Raw genomic sequence first — 19,827 nt, 5'->3', positions numbered from 1 at the left:
ATATCATTTTTAAACATTCTTTTTATTCACCATGGTTGGCAGAGAAAGGAAAAGAAAAAATAAGAGAAATGATTTCCAAACTTCTCTGTTTGCCTTCGACACGATCATGCTAACTTTTAGGCATACCCTTTTCACGTAACCATCTCGTGAAAACGTGTACCATCTCGTTGTTAAACCTAACGTTTGCACGAATTCCATTTGGTTGTATTATCGGAATTTCTAATCGACGCCCAACCTCGTTCCTTTCAAAAGTCTACATTTAGTAAAAGGAAATTCTTCGGTCGATTGATCAAATATTCGACGTGTTTTAAGGTGGAATATAAGATAACGTCATAAAATTATTTATAACCCGCCTCGAGGATGATTCGTAATATCGATTTACGACTTGCAAATTCATTTCTTTTGTGGCTTCTTCTCTTTTTATTGCCTTTATCTTCGTACCGATAAAACATTTTTAATTGCCGCTCCGGAACATCCAGTGGAACATGGTGAAACATGGGGAGTGGCATTAAAAATATTAAAAGTTCGTGAAACTCGTCTTAATTAGCGGGATTTTTCGAGAGAAAGAGAGACGATGATTACCAAAAGTGGAACTAAGCCATCGTTTATGGATTGCGAAAAGTCGGATCCTGTGTGATTCTTGGACATCCTCAATTTCTAAATTACTAAATTTATTATATTGTATTTAATCAGTAAAAGTTGGAAGTTGAAGTATAGATTTTTTGTCGGTTTTTTTTCTTCTACTAGAATACAATTAATATTTAATATGATAATGAATATATGAGAAATATAGAATTATAAATTTTTCATTATTTCATGATAAAAACTTTAAATTTCGAAATGTCATATAATTATTTGCGAAGGAAAAAAATTTCACGTTTAATTTAACTTAATTTTATGAATAATAATGAATATCATTTGCAAAATCATTGATTTATAATGTAGGACTAGACTAGCAATTATTTTTATTAACTCTGAAAATTTCCAATGTTCTTATATTTCATTCTAGTTGTTCAGTTGTTTCTTTTTCTATTGTAAATTCTAATCTAGTTATAGAACATTTAAATAAAAAAAAATTGTGTGAGTTTGAATTGAATAAGTAGTAAAAACCAATAATTGTTCTTACGTTATGATATATTTACGAACCTATAATTCTAGAATATTTTATTATATTTATTGAATATCAATTATTTAAGATAATCTTATTATTAAAAGTAATTATGAAAGTTTCATTTTTAAATATTCATGAATATTTTCAAAAAAATGGCGATCAAATTCTATCCAACAAAATTATGAAAAAAGTGATTGGTCAACGATAAAAAAATCTGTTGGTGGTCCATCGTAAAATGGCTGTCTAACTATTAATCTCATCTGTGTTTTTACAACCTGTAACGTTGTTCGACACCGATCTCCGTCAAATGAATCGATGAATGGCTCTGCTCTTTTCGTACATTTCTAACGCGTATTCATCGAAAATCGAGTCACGAGTTGAAAAAACGTACTATCGATACGCTGTACAGTGAATCACAAAAATGTTTGGACACTAAATTTTATCTTCGACCTGATTCTATGTTCAGAATAAATCTATATAAAATATTTTATTACAGTATAAATCATTTGTTTAAACATTCATATGTATATATCTATTTATAGAAATATTCAGATATTTAAATTTAATATTTGTTTTAATATTTAATATATATATATTTTAAATAATAATTTAATGTGTAATAATTTTTTTGTAAAACAAGTTTGTCATTTTTCTTTCAACATTTATTATTGTTTTTTTTTTTTTTTACAAATTTTAGATCTAATTAAACTCTTGAAAATTATTATTTTATTTTAATAAATTAAATTTCTCTCTACATTAAATATAATTATATTTTTGTGAATCACCGTACACGACGTAGTCAATTATTTTATACACGATTTCGAGGACATGGAAGAACTCTTTTAACGTGTTTTACTTATTAGCAAGTACATATTAAATGAGAAGGAACGAGCAAAAGGTGCGAGAGAGAGGCAAATTAATTTGAAAACCCGTTGAAGGCCACAATAGCGTTTCCTTCTTTTTTTTCTAATGGTACGTGTTAACCTTCGAGCTCGTGTCTAATTCATTGATCATCGAAATATCGTGGATATGAATAATCGAATATTCGTGAAACCCATCTGTATATTTTATTTAATAATTTTTTTTTTATATTCTTGATCAAATATAATATATAAAATATGATTTTGAAGAATCAAAGAACAAGGACAAAGAATAAAATAGAAATAATCCTTGATTATTTACATTGCAATTCAAGATATTCTTGAATTTATTTCACAGATCGAATATAAGGAAAAATTTTAAATTAAACGTCTTGCAAAGATATTTTATTAAAGAAACTAAACGGAAACAACTTTTCAAAGAGACTGAACACCTACTCCTTCTGACAAGTTCGATTGCTACCAATGCAATCGTGGGTGTGAAATGTGACATTTACACGAAACCATTGATGTAATAAAGTGTGATCGGGCTTGCTTGTTAAATTGTCAATGTAAAAATAAAAAAGATATTTCATTTTTGATGAGATTCCAAGGTTTTTATTCTTTGCAAATAAAGAAACGCAAGTAATAGAATTTGCATTGCAATTTTTAAAAAAGATATTCTTGAAAATGTAAATTATATACATATTATACCATACGACAAGGCCTTGATTTTACGATATTTTCTCGATATCTGGCAAAAAGATATATTCAATTATCCTTTAAATAAAAATGACTTTTTAAAAATTGGACCATTTTTGAAAAGCCTGAAGGATTATTTTTATAGATGATGTAAAAAAATGTTTGGAAGAATTATCTGTAATGATAAATTAAAGAATATATACTGAAAATTTCATCGAGTCGGAACAAGGCATCGAAAGATGCAAAAGCTATAGATTTTGAGGAATATTTTCAACTAAAAATTATCCGAATAAAAATTATCACGTTAATCAAATATAATTGGAAAGTGTCTGTTTCTCTCATATAGATTATACTGTGTCGAATCGCGGCCAATTAATTCGAGGACCGTTTTCTCCGAAATTATTGCAGAAAGTCCTCGAGGATCGGTTGGAGAGAAGGGTCGACGACATGGTGGAGACCGGTCTGGTTCAGGAACTGCTTGACTTTCATCGGAGATACAACAAGCAACGGATTAAGTCCAACACGTAAGTGCACGAGTTATATCAGTAAGTGCTTTATATCACGCGAGTCTGGTCTACCGGTTCAAGGATTTATCCTTCGTTTTTCTCGTGTTTTCGCCGAGGTCCTCCGATCCATGCTCGCCAGACCGTTCGACGAATCGTTCGCTTGAAAATTTTCTCTTACTTCTCTTGGTCCGAGTAGATTGATTAAAAGTTCCTTCGAATAATATGCTGTTCTTTCCTTTTTTCTGTTGAAAAGTTTAGATTGGATAGAATCTGCAAATGAAGGCAGGTGAACTCTTGAAGTTTTAAATGAATAAAAATATGGCAGTTCTGTAACAATTCTTATAATAGATTCGTAGATTACCCTCGAGTAGATTGATTAAAAGTTTTTTACACGATATTCTTTGTGTTTCTTTTTTTTTTTTTTTGGAGAAGTTTAGACAGGATTGTAGACAGAAATTTGAATTTGAAGTTGTAGGTTTTAAATGGATAAAGGTAGAATCGTGCGATAATTATTCTTTCCAAAATTATTATAAAACTTATTATATTTTTATCAAATAACAATATATTTTAAAAGTAGAATCAAACTATAATGTTGGATGTCGTCAATCTGATATCTTTGATTTCTTCAATCAAATTTTCATTAAACAACAAATTATACATTAATAATATTATATTGCATCGAAGAATAATTTTTCCATCGAGTACGAGAAAGAAAAAAAAAGAAAAGAAAAAATCAGCTCTCCTTTCAAGAATGAAAAAAATTTTCAAGAACCTCATTCGTCAAAGAATGAACGTTCCCAAATCAATTTTAATATTCGCACACTCATTACATTATACTTCCCTCCACACGTTTGAACAAAAAAAGAGCCGATCTCCCTATATCTGTACGCTCCTTAACAACTCATTACCCGACGTGCTCATCAATTACGCTTGGTGGAAGAAAAAGATCATGAAAAAAAAAAAAAAAAAAAAAAAAAACATCACCTCTCTCTTCTAACCGATTATTATCTTCAAACACTTCCACGTTACCTTTCATCTTTCCACCATGAAAGTTCCTTTCCCTCCCCCCTTCCTTTTTCCTCCCCTTTTTCTTTCGGTTAACCTCATCGTGGCGGAAAGAACAATACAACCGTGAATCGAGAACGCGAATATTTCACGGTGCTCGAAATTCACGAGTCACGGCGCGTGTATAAGGTTGGCACGTGATTCGTACGCGGCACGCCAGGCGTGCTTTATGAATGAAGGCTCTGAAGGGTACGGCTCTTCTCTTCGCCTTACTCGCTTCCGGAAATCGCGGGCGCGTCGACCGGATGCCCGAGAGAAAATAAAGGAAGTAGTAGCCAGCCGCGAGGGAAAAGTGGCGGGAGGAGGGAAGAAGTAAAGCACGAGAGAATGATAATCGCGATTATCATTTGGCATCTAGGAAGCCGATTTACCGCTGCGATTCTAGCACCGCTTCGCGGTTCGATGAACACGTGATTTTTCTGTGAGATCTTGAGGGAATTTAAATCGAGAATGTTTTTCTTTTTTCGTATCGGTAAGAAAGAAGAGAAGGATTTTCTTTTGTTTGCGAACGAAAGTTGATGGAAAGTCGGATTGATTTGTAAAATGAAAGGATTTGTAGAAGAATCGTAGCGCAGAGGATTGTTGTTATATTTAAAGGAAAGGGAAATTGTAACGAGTGAATTGTTTTATTTTACTGTGTGATTATTATTAAATGAGGAATTTAGTTATTAATATTGTTGAAAAATTCATGATAAAAAAGATAAATTAAAAGTAAAGTTTATGAATTTGAAACTTATGTTAATTTATACTATTTACTCGATATAATATTTAATGAAAGGTGAAGAAATACTATTTAACCGGCATTATGTGTCGAATAAACAATACAAATATGCATATTAATTGAAATTACAAGAATTGCATTTGCTTTAATTACTTTATAGCTTTACGAGAATCAAATTAAATATTTAATTTGGACGCGAATCGTATATATTTCATAATGTGTTTCCAATGTTTGATAAAATAATATTCTAAGCAAAATCTTGAGTTTAAATTTCTTCTTGGAACAGCATTAAAGGATCTTTATTCATTTATCGCTAATTTAACGTTTTCATTAGCGTATATACTTCTTTTATACATTTCTTTTATTAAAACCAACATTGAATGACGTTAATTGGCATGTCAATTATTGAGAAATTTTTTTCGACGTTAAACACGTCGAAGTATATATTTTAAGATAATTTTAGAATCGTAACATTGTAAAAGAAAATACAAACAAAGTTTAGCAATCTGTAAACGAAGTAACTTTCAGCGTTTTGTGTATTCAACATGATGAAAATTTTTTAAACAACTTACCTGTTAAGTATATATATATACGTGTTAATTATCGAAATAATCAAACAATAAATAGCGTAAATGCACAATATGCAATCTTCTTTAATTTTAAATGATATGCACATCCTAAATTGAATATTTTGAAAATTCAATTGGAATCCAGAAATGATTAATAAAAATTTTACATTTATCTAAATAATATAAAACAGCACTCGACGATAATTTTCCAAAAAATTCATAATACTGCACAACATATACATAAATTTCATCGATCGTTAGAACCCTGCAAAGGATAGAGAAATAAAAAATTTCTTTCAAACTAATATAATTAAAAACAAACCTTTGATGTGACATAAAAATAACGATACTCAATCACAATTTTCTTCTTAACAAATCCATCTTTAGTATTATTCAATATTCAACAACTCTTACGATTCAAATCTTATACAAAAAAATATCGAGCATTAGATCGAATAAAAACAATAAACCTCGTTTATCGCCAATGCACTTTTCCCCTATTGGGATACGAGTTGCCTGCATAATGCACTTGGGTTAAATCGAATCCGATACCTGGCCTTATCAGATACGCGTTTTCTCCGGCTAACGGTTCTTCGAAAGGGCACAAGGAGACTGGAAATACCTCGTGGCCGGTGTCCATGTCGTTTTTCCACCAGTTTCGTTACCCATGTGAAATGAATTTCTCGTGTGCCAATCGATTGTGTTGCCGCAGATAAAGAACATTCCGCGCCGGGTTATAACCACGTAACAGGATCACCTTGAATCGCTTCTAAATTATGGGTCAGGTGAAAAAATTCACTTGTCGGAAAGAAACGTGTGGGCTTTAGAGAAAGAGAGAGAGAGAAAGAGAGAGAAATGATTTAATCTCTAAGAGTTTTCAATTGTTGCGTCGTTATATATCATTACGTTGATCATGATATTTTTAGAATTATCGAATGAATATGACAAATTTGTTTGATATAATAAATGAAGTTTGATTTTAGAAGAAAGAAAATAGAGAATGTAGATAATGATAAATGATTATAAAATTTTGAATGATATTATTCATTGAATTAAAAATATATCAGAAAAATGATCGAAATATTATAATAAATTCTTTGGCAAATATTCTAATCTTATTCTACATAGGATTTAGTTTTCAAAAAAATATAGGCATATATATATATAGACAGTCGTAACAGAAATCCAATTCTATCGCATTTAAATCCGCAAAAAAAGTTGTTAAACGTCACATTTTTCTCTTATCTATTCCACTTTCGTCATCAATTCCTTTGCAAAAATCGCTGATCATTTTGGAATAGTAAATCATAATTTGGTTTATAATATTTTATAACAGTTTCGACTGAAAAACTTTTGCATATGCAAAATCGTTGATTGACACAGCGAATTCGATAGACGAAGAATTTGATAAAATGTCACAAGGCATTTCGTATTCCTATCTCGAGCAAAAACAACGTTTCGTTTTTCCTCAACTATTTTAGTTACTTTGAATTAAAACAAGAATATATGTTTCATTGAATTAATTCATAACTGGAATAATAAAAAATATAATTTCATTATAAAAAAGTTTCTTTAATTTAGTTTCTTTGTTATATTTAAATTAGAAAAATATCAACTCAATATTAATATTAGTTTCAAATATTCTATGTACATTTTTGAACTAAGAATCATGTAAATTCTGTATGTAAATTATTGTAAATTATTTTATAGAAGTTATATTTATGAATTGATATTAAAAAAAATAGTTTTCTTTGTTTTTATATTCTCTATATTTGCTTTAAATTGTATTTAATATATCAACTTAAAGTATCTTATTGATTCATTTTATAATTGTCAATATTCCAACTTATATATTCACTCACAAAATGAAAGCAAATATGATATATCTTGTTGAATATTTTCTTGTGAATGTTAAATAATTTTTTTTTAAAAAAGAATTTCCATTTTCCAATTCTGCATTTTGTAACAATATTTTCTATTTAATTTTTTGCTGGCAGGAAAAATATATATTAAATACTCGATTTTCTCCCACGTTTCTTTAGTAGTTTCGTGTGCCAATCTAACGTAAGTGAAATAATTAATCCTGACAACGACTCCATTGGACCTTGAGCTTATGATACCGGTGATAAGCAAAGCGTTTCGCGTTTGCTACCTGATTCTCGTGGAATTTGATGATTCAAGTTGAGAATGTAAGGTGAGATTTTGATGAGACTATGTGTAATGGTGAGACGTGTAACTATCGTTTACAAACAATGTGAAATTCCAATTTGTGAAATGAATTCAGTTTGAGAATAGTCGCAATGGTGAAATGAGATGATCAATGAGAAGAATTATTCAATATATGATTAATTTTTTATTTGTTCTTTATTGAAATATTATTAATGATTCATATTTTAACGATTTTTAATTTAAAATTAATAAAAATATTTTATGTTCTCGAAAAATTTGACATCTCAGTGATCAATATTGTAAGATTGAAAAGGATTTTTCTTTACTCGTGTTGATAATCATTGTAAGAATAGAAGAAAATCAAAGAAAATATAGGAAATAATGTCATAAACTTAAAAAAAAAAGATTATAAGGAAAATCATTTCAAAAATACATATAGATGAGAAAGATATTTAATCTTGTTTTCCATAAAATATTTTTAAATTATTATTATTATTATATTTTGATCAAAATTTCTATAAAAATAATGAGAATACATTAGCTAATTGCTGTTAATAAATTTTCTACTTTGTTCAAAGAATCAGCAATTCCTTTTCATTCTTATACATCCGCAACAACTCTCTTTTTCCCTTTATTTTCTTCGTCTCTTTTTCCCTTTATTTTCTTCTTCTCTTTTTCACATAAACACACAGGTACCTTCTTTTTACCTCTCTTTCTGCGACACATAAACACACCTTCTTTCTTTTCTATTCACCCTTTTCTCACCCTTTTGTTACCCTTTTTTTTTTTTTACACTTACCCTTTTCTTTCTCTTTCCACGTCCTCTTTATCACGTACACAATTTTTCTAGCCGACACTCATCTCCTTTCACATCTCCCCCGTATTCCCGTATTCTCTATCCATCTTTGTGTTACTGCTCGGTCAAATAAAAAAAAAAAAAATTTAATATCATTCCTGCATAATTTTTACATAATTTAAAAAAAAAATTCTTGTTCCCATTAATATTCCTTTGAAACAAAAAATTCGGCGTTCCACAAAGCAAAGGATGTCTTCCATCAAGGATCAAAAGAAATGCTCATCCGAAAATTTAATATTATTCCCGAATAGTTTTGAAACGAATAATTAACCAACAATCTAACACATTGTAATAACAAGTATATTATTCCAATAAAGTGTCAATAGAAGAAAAATTAATTATTTTCCACAAGGGAATCGACATTGAATTCCTCTCTCTTAATCACCCATAAATTTATCAATCATGAACTTTCGCGGTTTTATCGCGATTAATTCCTTTCAATGACAGTTATCGCTAATTATCGCCGACTGCGTACATATACGTGCGTGTCGAGTTGAGCGGCTCATCGCGCCGCTGCACCAGCAGCTATGCAAATTACGCCGTCAGGCCAATTTGCAGTCGGCTTCGCTACGGCACGTGCAATGCGCGGTACGCAACATGGAGCCAGTCAAGGGGTTCCGACTGAATTACATCGACGTCTCGAAGGAGTTCATGGGAACTCTGGGGGCTGAGGCGTCTATGAAAAGTCTGCTACGCTCTTCAGAAGAATTCGCTCGACGTGTAACGAAAGGGGTAAAAATTATTTCCTTTTCTTAAAAAGTGGCTTAAGATGGAACAAAAGTAGTTACAAATCTAGGTTTGTAATTATGAAACAGGGGTTGAATAATGGATTAATCAGGGAATATAATAACTGTTTGATTAATAGGTAATTTCGACAGAAAGTTCATCGCAGTTATTACGTATTTGTTTTAAAAGGGGTGCATAATGTTTGGATGATCCGAACTTGATTAAATATTGAAAACATTAATTAAATAGTAGAATATTTAAGTAACGTTTGAAATGTTTGGATAGGATATTTGGCCGATGGAATGTTTGAGTAATAGTTTGAATATTAAAGATATATCTTGAGAGTTTTGCAATTATATTTAAATATTTGGAAATTTAATTTGACAAAAATTGAAAGAAACGAAGCCATTAATGGTAATCGTGTAAAAGACACGTGCTGTATAAATTTTTTTAACGCTCGCACGTTTGACAATAATTTTACACGTGTAACGAGGAACAAGTTCATTATATTTTTGCTCGTGCAACGAAGAAGCAACGATGTCATGTCAAAATATTTTTTTCGATGATCGTGTCTCGTACAATTATCGACTTTTCTTTTTCTACACCACAGGTCTTGTAACCTTTTCCATGGTGTATCGTTCCTTACTTACGTAGCTCGCAACATTTCTGCAAGTAGCATGTCTCGTATTATGCAAATGCTCCTGTTCACAGCCACTGCCTGCTCGGCTTCTGCCGGATATGACGTCAGACCGTGGAACATCAAAGTTTCAGAAGGCAGGTGTGATTAATATATAGTGTACCAATACGAAAGCTACGAGACTGGTTAATTACAGGAAATTTTGTATAAAGTTGGATGAACAATAAATTAAATTCTTGATCATTATTCATTCAACATTGTTTCGTTTTTATTATATTTATTTATTTATTTTTTTTTTCTTTTCTTAATAACAGTAGATCTTATGTCGGTTTTTCTTTGTTTGTCTCCTTTCCATGCATAAAACATGATGATGATCAGTCAGTAGCTTTTTTTCCTCAATTTTTTCTCCACGAATGTATAATTATAACGTGTTTGTATTTTTTTTTTGTTCTGAAATGTATCAATAATTTATCAACTAATCAATATTATACATTTATATATTTATAATTATTACTCTTATTAACTTGGTCGTAAAAGTATCCATTTAAATGACTTCTTTGAATTTTTCCTAGATACTTTCATTCTGCATTTTTCTTTATTTTAAATCAATTTCTATCATTGATTTCAATTTTAAGTTAAATTTATGTTGAATACGTAATTTTCAATCACTATGGAATAAAGTAATGAATAATACCTGTCAGGAAAAATTTTTTTACCTATATTTCATTTCTCGTGAAATTTATACTTACATATATAAGATATTTTAAATAATAGTTACATGTGCAAATAGAAATCTTTATATATTTTCAATGAATTTTCACTTCCTCGTAAAATATCTATTTACGCAAGATGGATTTTCCCTGTCACACCCGTAAATTTCCATGAATAAAAGGAAGATATTAATTATAAATACCGATAGGTTTACTGCGAAATCGATCGTTCGGTTATTCCTCGATGCAACTTGTATGCAAATTAAATGCCTTTCGCTCATTATGGATAGGCTCCTCGTTAATTATGATACTCTTGCTAATCGGGGATAAGATACTGATAACGTTTGACACGTGGATATGAAGCTATTTCGCTTGGAATTTTGATGATCGATCTTTTTTAAATTCTGGATTATAAATCGAATAATGAAAATACCGGAAAATTATCTGAAAGTATGATTTTTTTCCCCCTCGAGATATGAGATTTAATTGTTGCATTTAAATTGATCGATATTTTACAATATTCCTTGATCTTTCTCCTTGAGCTTCTTAGCATTAAATTGAAGAAAAAATTTCGAATTTTTTCTTTAATTTATAAACAAGTTTTTCTTGATTCCACTTGTAATGATTTTATTTCTTCAAGAACGATAATGAGATGTAATTAATTTTTTGATCTATTTTTTTCCCCCTTTTCATTTTTCAATTCCTGAATGATTATCCTTTCGAATTTCTTTGCCAGAGAATATTTATTTTTAAACCTGTATAACGATGGAAATATGTTCTTTTTGGTATAAGGAATATGTACGATTGAAAGGATTTTATTTTTTTTATTTTATTTAATTTTATTTTTTTAGAAAGTATGTAGAAAATAGGTCTTTTTAAAATTTGATTAAATGTATTGCGCAAGGAAAATAATAAAAAAAATAATTTGTTACTGAATCTGTCAAAATGATTTTGATAAGTTAATCCTTTGAAGCGTAAACTTTTTTTTTTAAAATTATAAAATTATAATTGAAAATTGAATCTGCTCGTGTCAATATTAATTAACAGCAAAAGTAAACAAAACTGCCAGACGATAGATTTACTTAACTGATTAATCTCCTCGCAATTATTTCACTAGAAATGTTTGAAATTATGATTATTTGCTCTAAGTGATTGATAATTATCTTCGTCATTATTAATTCTGCTCGAATACAAGATCGACATCAAGGATACAACATTTACAACTATTACAAATTAATCATAAATCTGATTATGCGTTTGAATTGAATTGAATTGAATTAGTCATTCTGCATTAAATTTTTTGCCTTTCGTTTAATTTGTTATTATACACACTGATAAATACTTAGCTTTCATTAATTTATTTATTTTCGCTCAATGACCACTTTCCAGTGTACACATTCCCGTGTATCTGTAAATCTGTATAACATGAAATCAATTTAACTTAAATTAATTTAATCTTAATTAATTGATCTATGCCTAATATCGTATATCAAGAAAGTAATAAATATTATTTCATTGTATCTGATATAAAAGTATTTAAAAAGACAAATTAAATTTAATTAACGTTGCAAAAAATACGAAACAATTTCTAACTTTTCATTAAACCTTCCTCGAATTTTAAAATCACTTCGATGCTTAAGTTATTAGATTATCCATTATTTTACACCTTAAAATATTCCTACATTTCTTAAATCGTTTTGTGAAATTGTCAAAATATCGAACCTTCAAATTTTCAACTTTTCGAGTATTTCTGACGATCTTCGAGAGATTAAGCTTCTAAATTTTTGAATCTTTGTTTTAAATTCATTCTAATAAAACATAAAAAAAAAAAAAACAAATTCGATATATTATTTGGTTACGTAAAAGTACGCGAAATGATATGCACGAATCAATCGTGTGAAATGACGCGTGTAAAATTTCATTCGTGGTAATGCAAAAAATTTATCGAGCAGATCTGTAGCAATCGATCGAGTAGCAATTTCTATTCAACCGGATGGGGCTCCCCAGGGGAAACAAATTAATTTTTATCATGTATAACGCATATTAACTACATGGCCAAGTTAACTTTCGCCATTACATTGCGCAATGTTCTATACCGTAGCACGTATTCATGAAATGATCCTTCTTTCTTTCCATTCTTACAATTGGAATTATAATTTGAACGTTTAAAAAATATTCAGCGAGAATAATTTTGCATAAGAGATTAATGTGACAATTGTGACAAAAAGTAAAACTTACGATCCTTCATTCTCTGAAATTAATTACACGATTTGTTACTGTGCGACTGTTGTTTTTATAATCGTTCTGAAAAAGTTACAGAAGTTTGCAAGATTACATTTCGAAAATACTTTTTTCCTTTCATAAAATTAACATGTATAATGTTCTTTAACATTTTATAAATATTTGTCTTTATGATGACTTTTTTTTTTTATAAAGAAACATTTATTTTTTTCTTTTTTTTAATTTATTTTTCTCGTATTATTTTCTTACGTATCTGAATTAATTAATTCATGATTTTATATAAACTATGGTTCAAGGATATGTAAGAAAAATATTCATTCTAAATAAATCTAGTTTAATTTTATGAAAAATGTAAAATAGATTGATTCCGTATTTAATTAAATTTTCTTCAAAGATTGAATTAGATTTTAATTTATTTAAAAATTTATAGACCTGTGAAAGAAGTTATTCCTTTCAAATTAAAAATTAATCCAAATTAACAAATTATAGTTGTTCGATGTTATCCATCTAAACTAAATTTCCAATGTAAAATAAAGTGTAACAATTTGAATTGCTAAACCGTTTTTAGAATTTATCATAAAAAAAGAGGAACGTGTAAAATTTAAAAGGAACAATAATTATTTATCCAGCTTATAAAATAACAACAACAACAATAATAATAATAAAAGAAACACCTACTTTCTATCGAGAAAAAGAAAAGTTATCATTAAATCACGCGCAATCATCGTCCAAGAGGGAAAAAATATTTTGAAATGATTGTTTGAACAAAAAAAGAACTCTTTATGTACACAGTCAATTTTTGTATTTTACAAAAGGAGAAGAAGAAGTTAATTGGGAATTGAATTTGACACACTTTCGAATTCTTGCACCAACCAATACCAACACTGCGACTTGGTGGGGAAAGGATAACGATGCAGCCAATCGACATTTCACGTGATACGATATATCGTAAGAAGTTCATAACTCCCTAACGTGAAACAAGTAAACGATATTTACGACCGCCTGGCAACAAGTAGCAAAAATAGTTGATACCAATTTACGTATGTATGCATTCTCGATAATCATTACTGTCACCCGTCCTTATCTTAATTACCTGTGCCACTACCACCACTGCCCTGTATTAGTTGTCATTATCACTGCACACCTGCCATTGGCATCAGAATATATTATTATTATTATTATTATTATTACTTGTTGCAATACTGTATTTTTTTTTTCTTTTTTTTTTTCATTTCAATTCCATGAGAGATTGAATCGATTTTATCATTAATTTTCAAGCTTGTTAATGACAATCATAATGGCTGTAGATAATTGTGATCATGCTTAGAATCAATGTGTAATTGATTCGTGGAAAATTGGCGCGATATCTTTGGATGGGCGAGGCGAGAAAACGAGGGAGGGAGGAGAGAGAGAGAGAGAGGAAAAGGGGAGAGGGAGAGAGAGAGAGGGGAGGCGTTAACGAGACTTGTTGCAAAAAAAGTTAATGGGGTTTTAAATGGGTTTAAAAGTTAATGTATGGGTATATCGATGTGTCACGATGTTGGTCAATTTGCATTTATTTCAAGAGATTTACTGCGGTTGAAAGATTCCAACTGGTTGCCGCTTGTTAATTATATCAACGAGATATAATGAGCTTTTCGAAATTTATCGGATTATCGCACGAGCGTATTGTGCGCATTCGTAAAATAGGATTTTTTTAATTAAATTTTTGGAAGAAAGGTTAATTAATTATCGATTGGAGTTTTTAGAAATAAAAGTTGAGTTGCATAAATATATTTATAATTTCATTGGTTCGTAATTGGTAGGATTCTATGAAAAATTTTCGAACGAGGAATTTTATCAATATAAATAAAGATAGTGGATAAAGGATAATGAAAAATTTCTAGCTGCCATCTCTATTTTTATTGTATTGTCATATAGAGATAAAAATATTAATGGATTATTTTTGATAAATAGAAAGAGATAAACTATTAATTTTATTTATCTTTTTTCTATTTTTAATTATCTTAAATCTTATCAACGGGTTGCAAGATTTAATCATGGCAAGAAATTAAATAATTAGTTAAATTAATCGAATTATGTAATCGTTAAAAAATTAATTTGAGTTTATGTAATTTAAATATATATATCGATTATAACAAATTCGTTCGTTAGGAAATTTTTTAAATGACATTTTTTTTTTTTTTTAATTGAAAGAAAAGACCATCTAAAGAATTTTTTTTTATCGAAACAAGATCACTGTAATTAAATATTATTTCACGTAATTTAAAAAAAAATGCGAGCGACTTATATAATGAAAGAAAAATACATCCGATATCGAGTTGTTTGAAGAAAAATGACACTCGAAAAAGAATTAACTTTTCATTTTATTTTTTCTAATGGAACCATTAATTTTCCATCGTAACATACCTGTTTCTTGTACATTTTTAGTATGAAAGAAGGTAACTGGATAGAATCACATTGTAATGCAATAAGAAATTGATATTAACTCTTGATGATTGTTTTTTGATGATTTAAAAATACAATATTTCGTGAATTCTCTGTTAAATATTGATTATTCCAAAATGATATATCGCATGTCCTTGTAAATATTTTTTTTGCTTGAGTTTCTTTATTAAAAAGAAAAACAAAATGTATAAAAAAAAACGTATCGAAACGAGAAGGTTGTTAAAATATTGAATTTTATTAACATTGAAACCGTTCTTTTTAATTTCAGCAGTATATCATGTTGTAAAGATCATAGGATGTTAATTAAAAAAAACCATGATTTGCATTTCGTACGAGTAGATATTATAATTTGATGTGTTGAATATCATTCTTAGGATCAAGGATGATAATTTTACAATGATGACAGATGAGAATTTTCGACAAATATATACATTTATGAACGACAATGTAATAACAATTATTTGACGATCTTTTTTTTCTCGCTATTATTGAAATTTAAAAAAATTTCAATTTGTGCAATAATCATATAAACTTTATTTTCTGTAGATCGTAATTTTTCCTCAATACAAAATATATTACCGATACACGGTTATAAATATTTCAGAAATTCATAGATTCATAATTTTATACACAATTATACCCATTTAATATTTAAAATTCTATTGTATTCTCGATAAATGTTTATCACTTTTGTTTTATCGTCGATTCAGTTCAACGTTTCAACGAAAATGAAGATACAAAATATAATTAAGAAAAATAAGCTTATCCAAGAATCAACTTATCTATAAAATTCAATCAATCAACTTATCTCTATTTAAAAAAAAAAAAAGAAATCCTAACTAGTTATATTATATCACTTTTCCACTTTGTTCCCCGATTAAAAAATCGCGACATTATTATTATAACTTCAATCATAAAATCACGATCGATCTCGAACAATTGCAGATACATTCGAATAGAAAAAGAAAAAAAAAATTCTCATTATCAAACGTTTAGAAAACATCACAAGTACGCCGGAGAACTTAAATCTTAGTAATCTTAACGAAGCGACGAGCGTACGAGACAAGACTTTTTGATCTGGCTGCCCTGTTGACACCCATCAGAGCCACGGTTCACGCAATTGTGCACGTGCACACCCACACCATCGACAGATTCAGATTTCTACTCGGCAGGTACATATTTGGCATTGACACGTGTGCGAGCAAGTGAGCCTTTTTCCCGCCACGTAAGCTCGGCCTCGCTTCGCCCCGTTATCACTATCCAGCTGTGATAAGATGGTTGTAAAATGCAGTCACTTGCGAGCCGTGACACGATCGCCACAGAACGTGATCTCGAGACGTGTTGTTTGAAGACTATGGAACGAACCCTTGACGCTTATCTAAAAAAAAAAAAAAAAGATTCCACCTTCGAAATTCTCTTCTTCCTCAATTTTTTATCAGATGGATGGAAGAAGTTTTTTTTTTTCTTGGATATAATAATTGGGGTTGATAGTCTGGTTTTAAGGGCTGAACGATGATTTTGTTTGCTCAATAAGAAGTCTTGTAAGTCTTGCACTTGTCGATGATGATATTTCTTTTATTTGCGATTTTTATTGGTAAAAGTTTGATTAGCTGGATGTTTTGAAAATTTATTATTTCATGAATGCCCATTATATATTTTGCATTAATTATAAATCATACAAAATTTGTATTAACAATGGATCAGTGACACGTTCTGATAGAAAAAGTTATTTTGATATCAGAAAACAAGAATATATTCCATATTATATGAATATAAAAGGTTGTTCGAGAATAAAATAAAATTGGCGTGAATGATTTGAAGAGAGGCTGTGAATAAATAGATTTGAATAAATTATTTATTTATTTATTTTTGTTTCTGATTTCAGATCAGTCGATTATACGAAGGGCATTTTTCAAAGTATCGGCTTCAAAGAGTTTCATGATTACCTTGTGTTGCCAGAAGAAGAGAAGGGAGGGAAAAAAGTGAGCAGCAAATGTGAAAAAGCGAATAAGATAAATAAAATTATATAAATTTTGATCTATTAGTGATGGATTTTTTATCTTTTCAAGTTGGATATTACAATTTGAAGATGAGAATGATAAATTAATTTTATTCTCTTTTCTTTTTATTCTTTTATATTTGCTTGTCTATATGAGTTTTCAAATTTCAGATAATTAGAGATCAAAATTGATATTAATTTTGAAATTGATAGAAATATAATTATTGTCTATGGATGGAAAGAATTGGTGCAATGAATTTTGACAAAAAAAATATAATATGTTTCTTTCCATTACTAATTTTATTTCAAAATATCAATCAATAATTACATTAATGTATATGTATTATTGATATGATAAATATAATTAAATAAATTTTCATTTATATAATTTTTCATTTATAGGGACAAGAATTATTGCAAAGGGGTATTGATGACTTAAAAATGGTCACGAAGAGGTACGCGAAAAAACAGAAAAAATGGGTTATGAATCGTCTACTTCGTCGCAGTGACAGACAAGTACAAAGTGTTCTGAGTGTTATTTAATAAATAGTTTGTCTACTATTTTTTATAATATTTTTTATTTCCATAACATAAAATTATTTTAACTTAAAATGATTACAGGTACCACCAATTTATGTATTAGATTCTACCGATGTGAATCAATGGGACAGTTGTGTATATGAACCAGCTGTGGCAATAATCGAAGCTGTGCTAAGAGGAGAAAAGCCTGAACAAAAACCTTTAAACGAATCAATAGAGAATAAAAAATTCAGTGATAGTAGCAATGAGGAAAGACACTTTTGTGATGTAAATTTTTGTATTAAATTTTTAATCTTTTAATATTGATTTATGATATTTGGATTTTGATTAAAAATTAAAAATTTCATTTTTTTCCTGACAGATTTGCGATAGGATATTTATTGGAGAATTTCAATGGAACATTCATTTAAAAAGTACAAAGCATAAAAGAATTGAAAAAAGAAAAAAGAAATTGGAAGCACAAAACTAGGTAGAAAATATAATTGAAAATAAAGTCTGATATCATTATGTGTGATTCTATGTTATAATGTTATAAATAATTTTATAAAATAAAATATTTTATGAATATATTTTATATTTTTAAATAAAGAAATGTTAAATATTTATTTATCCATATTTTTGCTTTTTTGATTGATATTTTCAAGCAAATATTTTGTAATAAGATAATATAAAAAATTGATTATTTTCTTATGTTAAATAGATTTTTATTAATAAAGTGAAATAAAATAATAAGATGTTCCTAAAGAATTGAGAACATCATTATGATATATAGGAATAGTAAAATATATATACGATATAAAAAATATAAATATATATAATGCATATATGCAATATATATAAAAATTATTCAAATTATAAATTTAACATTTAATGTATTTTTTTATATTCCATACATTATAATTTTGAAAAACAAATAATGAAAATATATTCATTTAACATTTCGTAATATAACATATAACATATAACATATAACATATAATATATAACATATAACATATAACATATAACATATAACATATAATATATAACATATAATATATAACATATAACATATAACATATAACATTCTATAATCACGTGTCGAAAGCATGTGTTCTAGACAAGGAGAGCAAATAATAGAAAAAGGATAGAGATAGAGAAAAATTACTGAAATCAACGCCATCTGCAGTGCCGCAAATGAAACTCGAAAAAGAAGGATAGAAGACAATAGAAAAAGGATAGAGATAGAATAAAATTATTGAAATCAGCGCCATCTGTAGAGTGCCGCAAATGAAACTCGAAAAGGAAGGATAGAAGATAATAGAAGAAGGATAGAGATAGAGAATTAATTACTAGTGCCATCTATTGAGTATCGAAAATATTCCTTTAAAAAGATACTCAAGAGATGGCGTTAATTCTCAATTCTTATTTTGCTTTGTCTTTCTAATAAATAGTTACTATTGCATTCGAGAGATGGCGCCACGTACACGATTTTTGCTATGCTTTCTATTGAATAGTTACATTTATACTCGAGAGATGGCGACACGCACACGATTTTTGCTATGCTTTCTATTGAATAGTTACATTTGTACTCGAGAGATGGCGCCACGTACACGATTTTTGCTATGCTTTCTATTGAATAGTTACATTTGTACTCGAGAGATGGCGCCACATACTCAATTTTCACTCTCGTTATCCTTGTCTCACTATTTTCTGTCCTTTCTTTACGAGTTTCATTTGCGGCACTCTGCAGATGGCGCTGATTTCAATACTTTTACACTATCTCTATCTTTTTCTTACTATTTGTTCTCCTTGTCTAGACTTGTTCTACGGAATTTATATGTTTAAGATACGGACTTTGATTTTTAATTTTTTTTTCTGATTAATTTTATTGTCTTGATTAATCTTTTATCTAATTTATTTATTAAAAATCTTAATAGGTCCATTTTTATACGTAAGTACGAAATTTTATGATTATTTTAATATGATTA

At 28.8% G+C, this 19,827-nt stretch overlaps 1 protein-coding gene across 3 annotated transcripts in view; it reads left to right on the top strand.

Annotated features, from left to right (window-relative positions):
* Nucleotides 1–18,334, top strand: part of LOC724336 (tRNA dimethylallyltransferase) — a 117,492-nt gene extending 99,158 nt beyond the window's left edge. For 2 of the 3 annotated variants that reach the window (XM_026443657.1, XM_001120157.5), the window contains exons 5-9: nucleotides 3,079–3,194; nucleotides 17,204–17,300; nucleotides 17,720–17,833; nucleotides 17,939–18,124; nucleotides 18,219–18,334. In XM_026443657.1, coding sequence (XP_026299442.1) covers nucleotides 3,079–3,194; nucleotides 17,204–17,300; nucleotides 17,720–17,833; nucleotides 17,939–18,124; nucleotides 18,219–18,326 — 621 coding nt within the window. In that variant the 3' untranslated portion in view covers nucleotides 18,327–18,334. Of the gene's footprint in view, nucleotides 1–3,078; nucleotides 3,195–17,203; nucleotides 17,301–17,719; nucleotides 17,867–17,938; nucleotides 18,125–18,218 lie in introns of all 3 variants that reach the window. The other variant, XR_003305591.1, reaches the window with a different exon arrangement.
* Nucleotides 18,335–19,827: the final 1,493 nt, after the last annotated feature.

The sequence above is a fragment of the Apis mellifera genome, linkage group LG11, assembly GCF_003254395.2.
Source record: "Apis mellifera strain DH4 linkage group LG11, Amel_HAv3.1, whole genome shotgun sequence".
Classification (NCBI taxonomy): Eukaryota; Metazoa; Arthropoda; class Insecta; order Hymenoptera; family Apidae; genus Apis; species Apis mellifera.
This window is presented reverse-complemented; position numbering and strand designations above follow the sequence as displayed.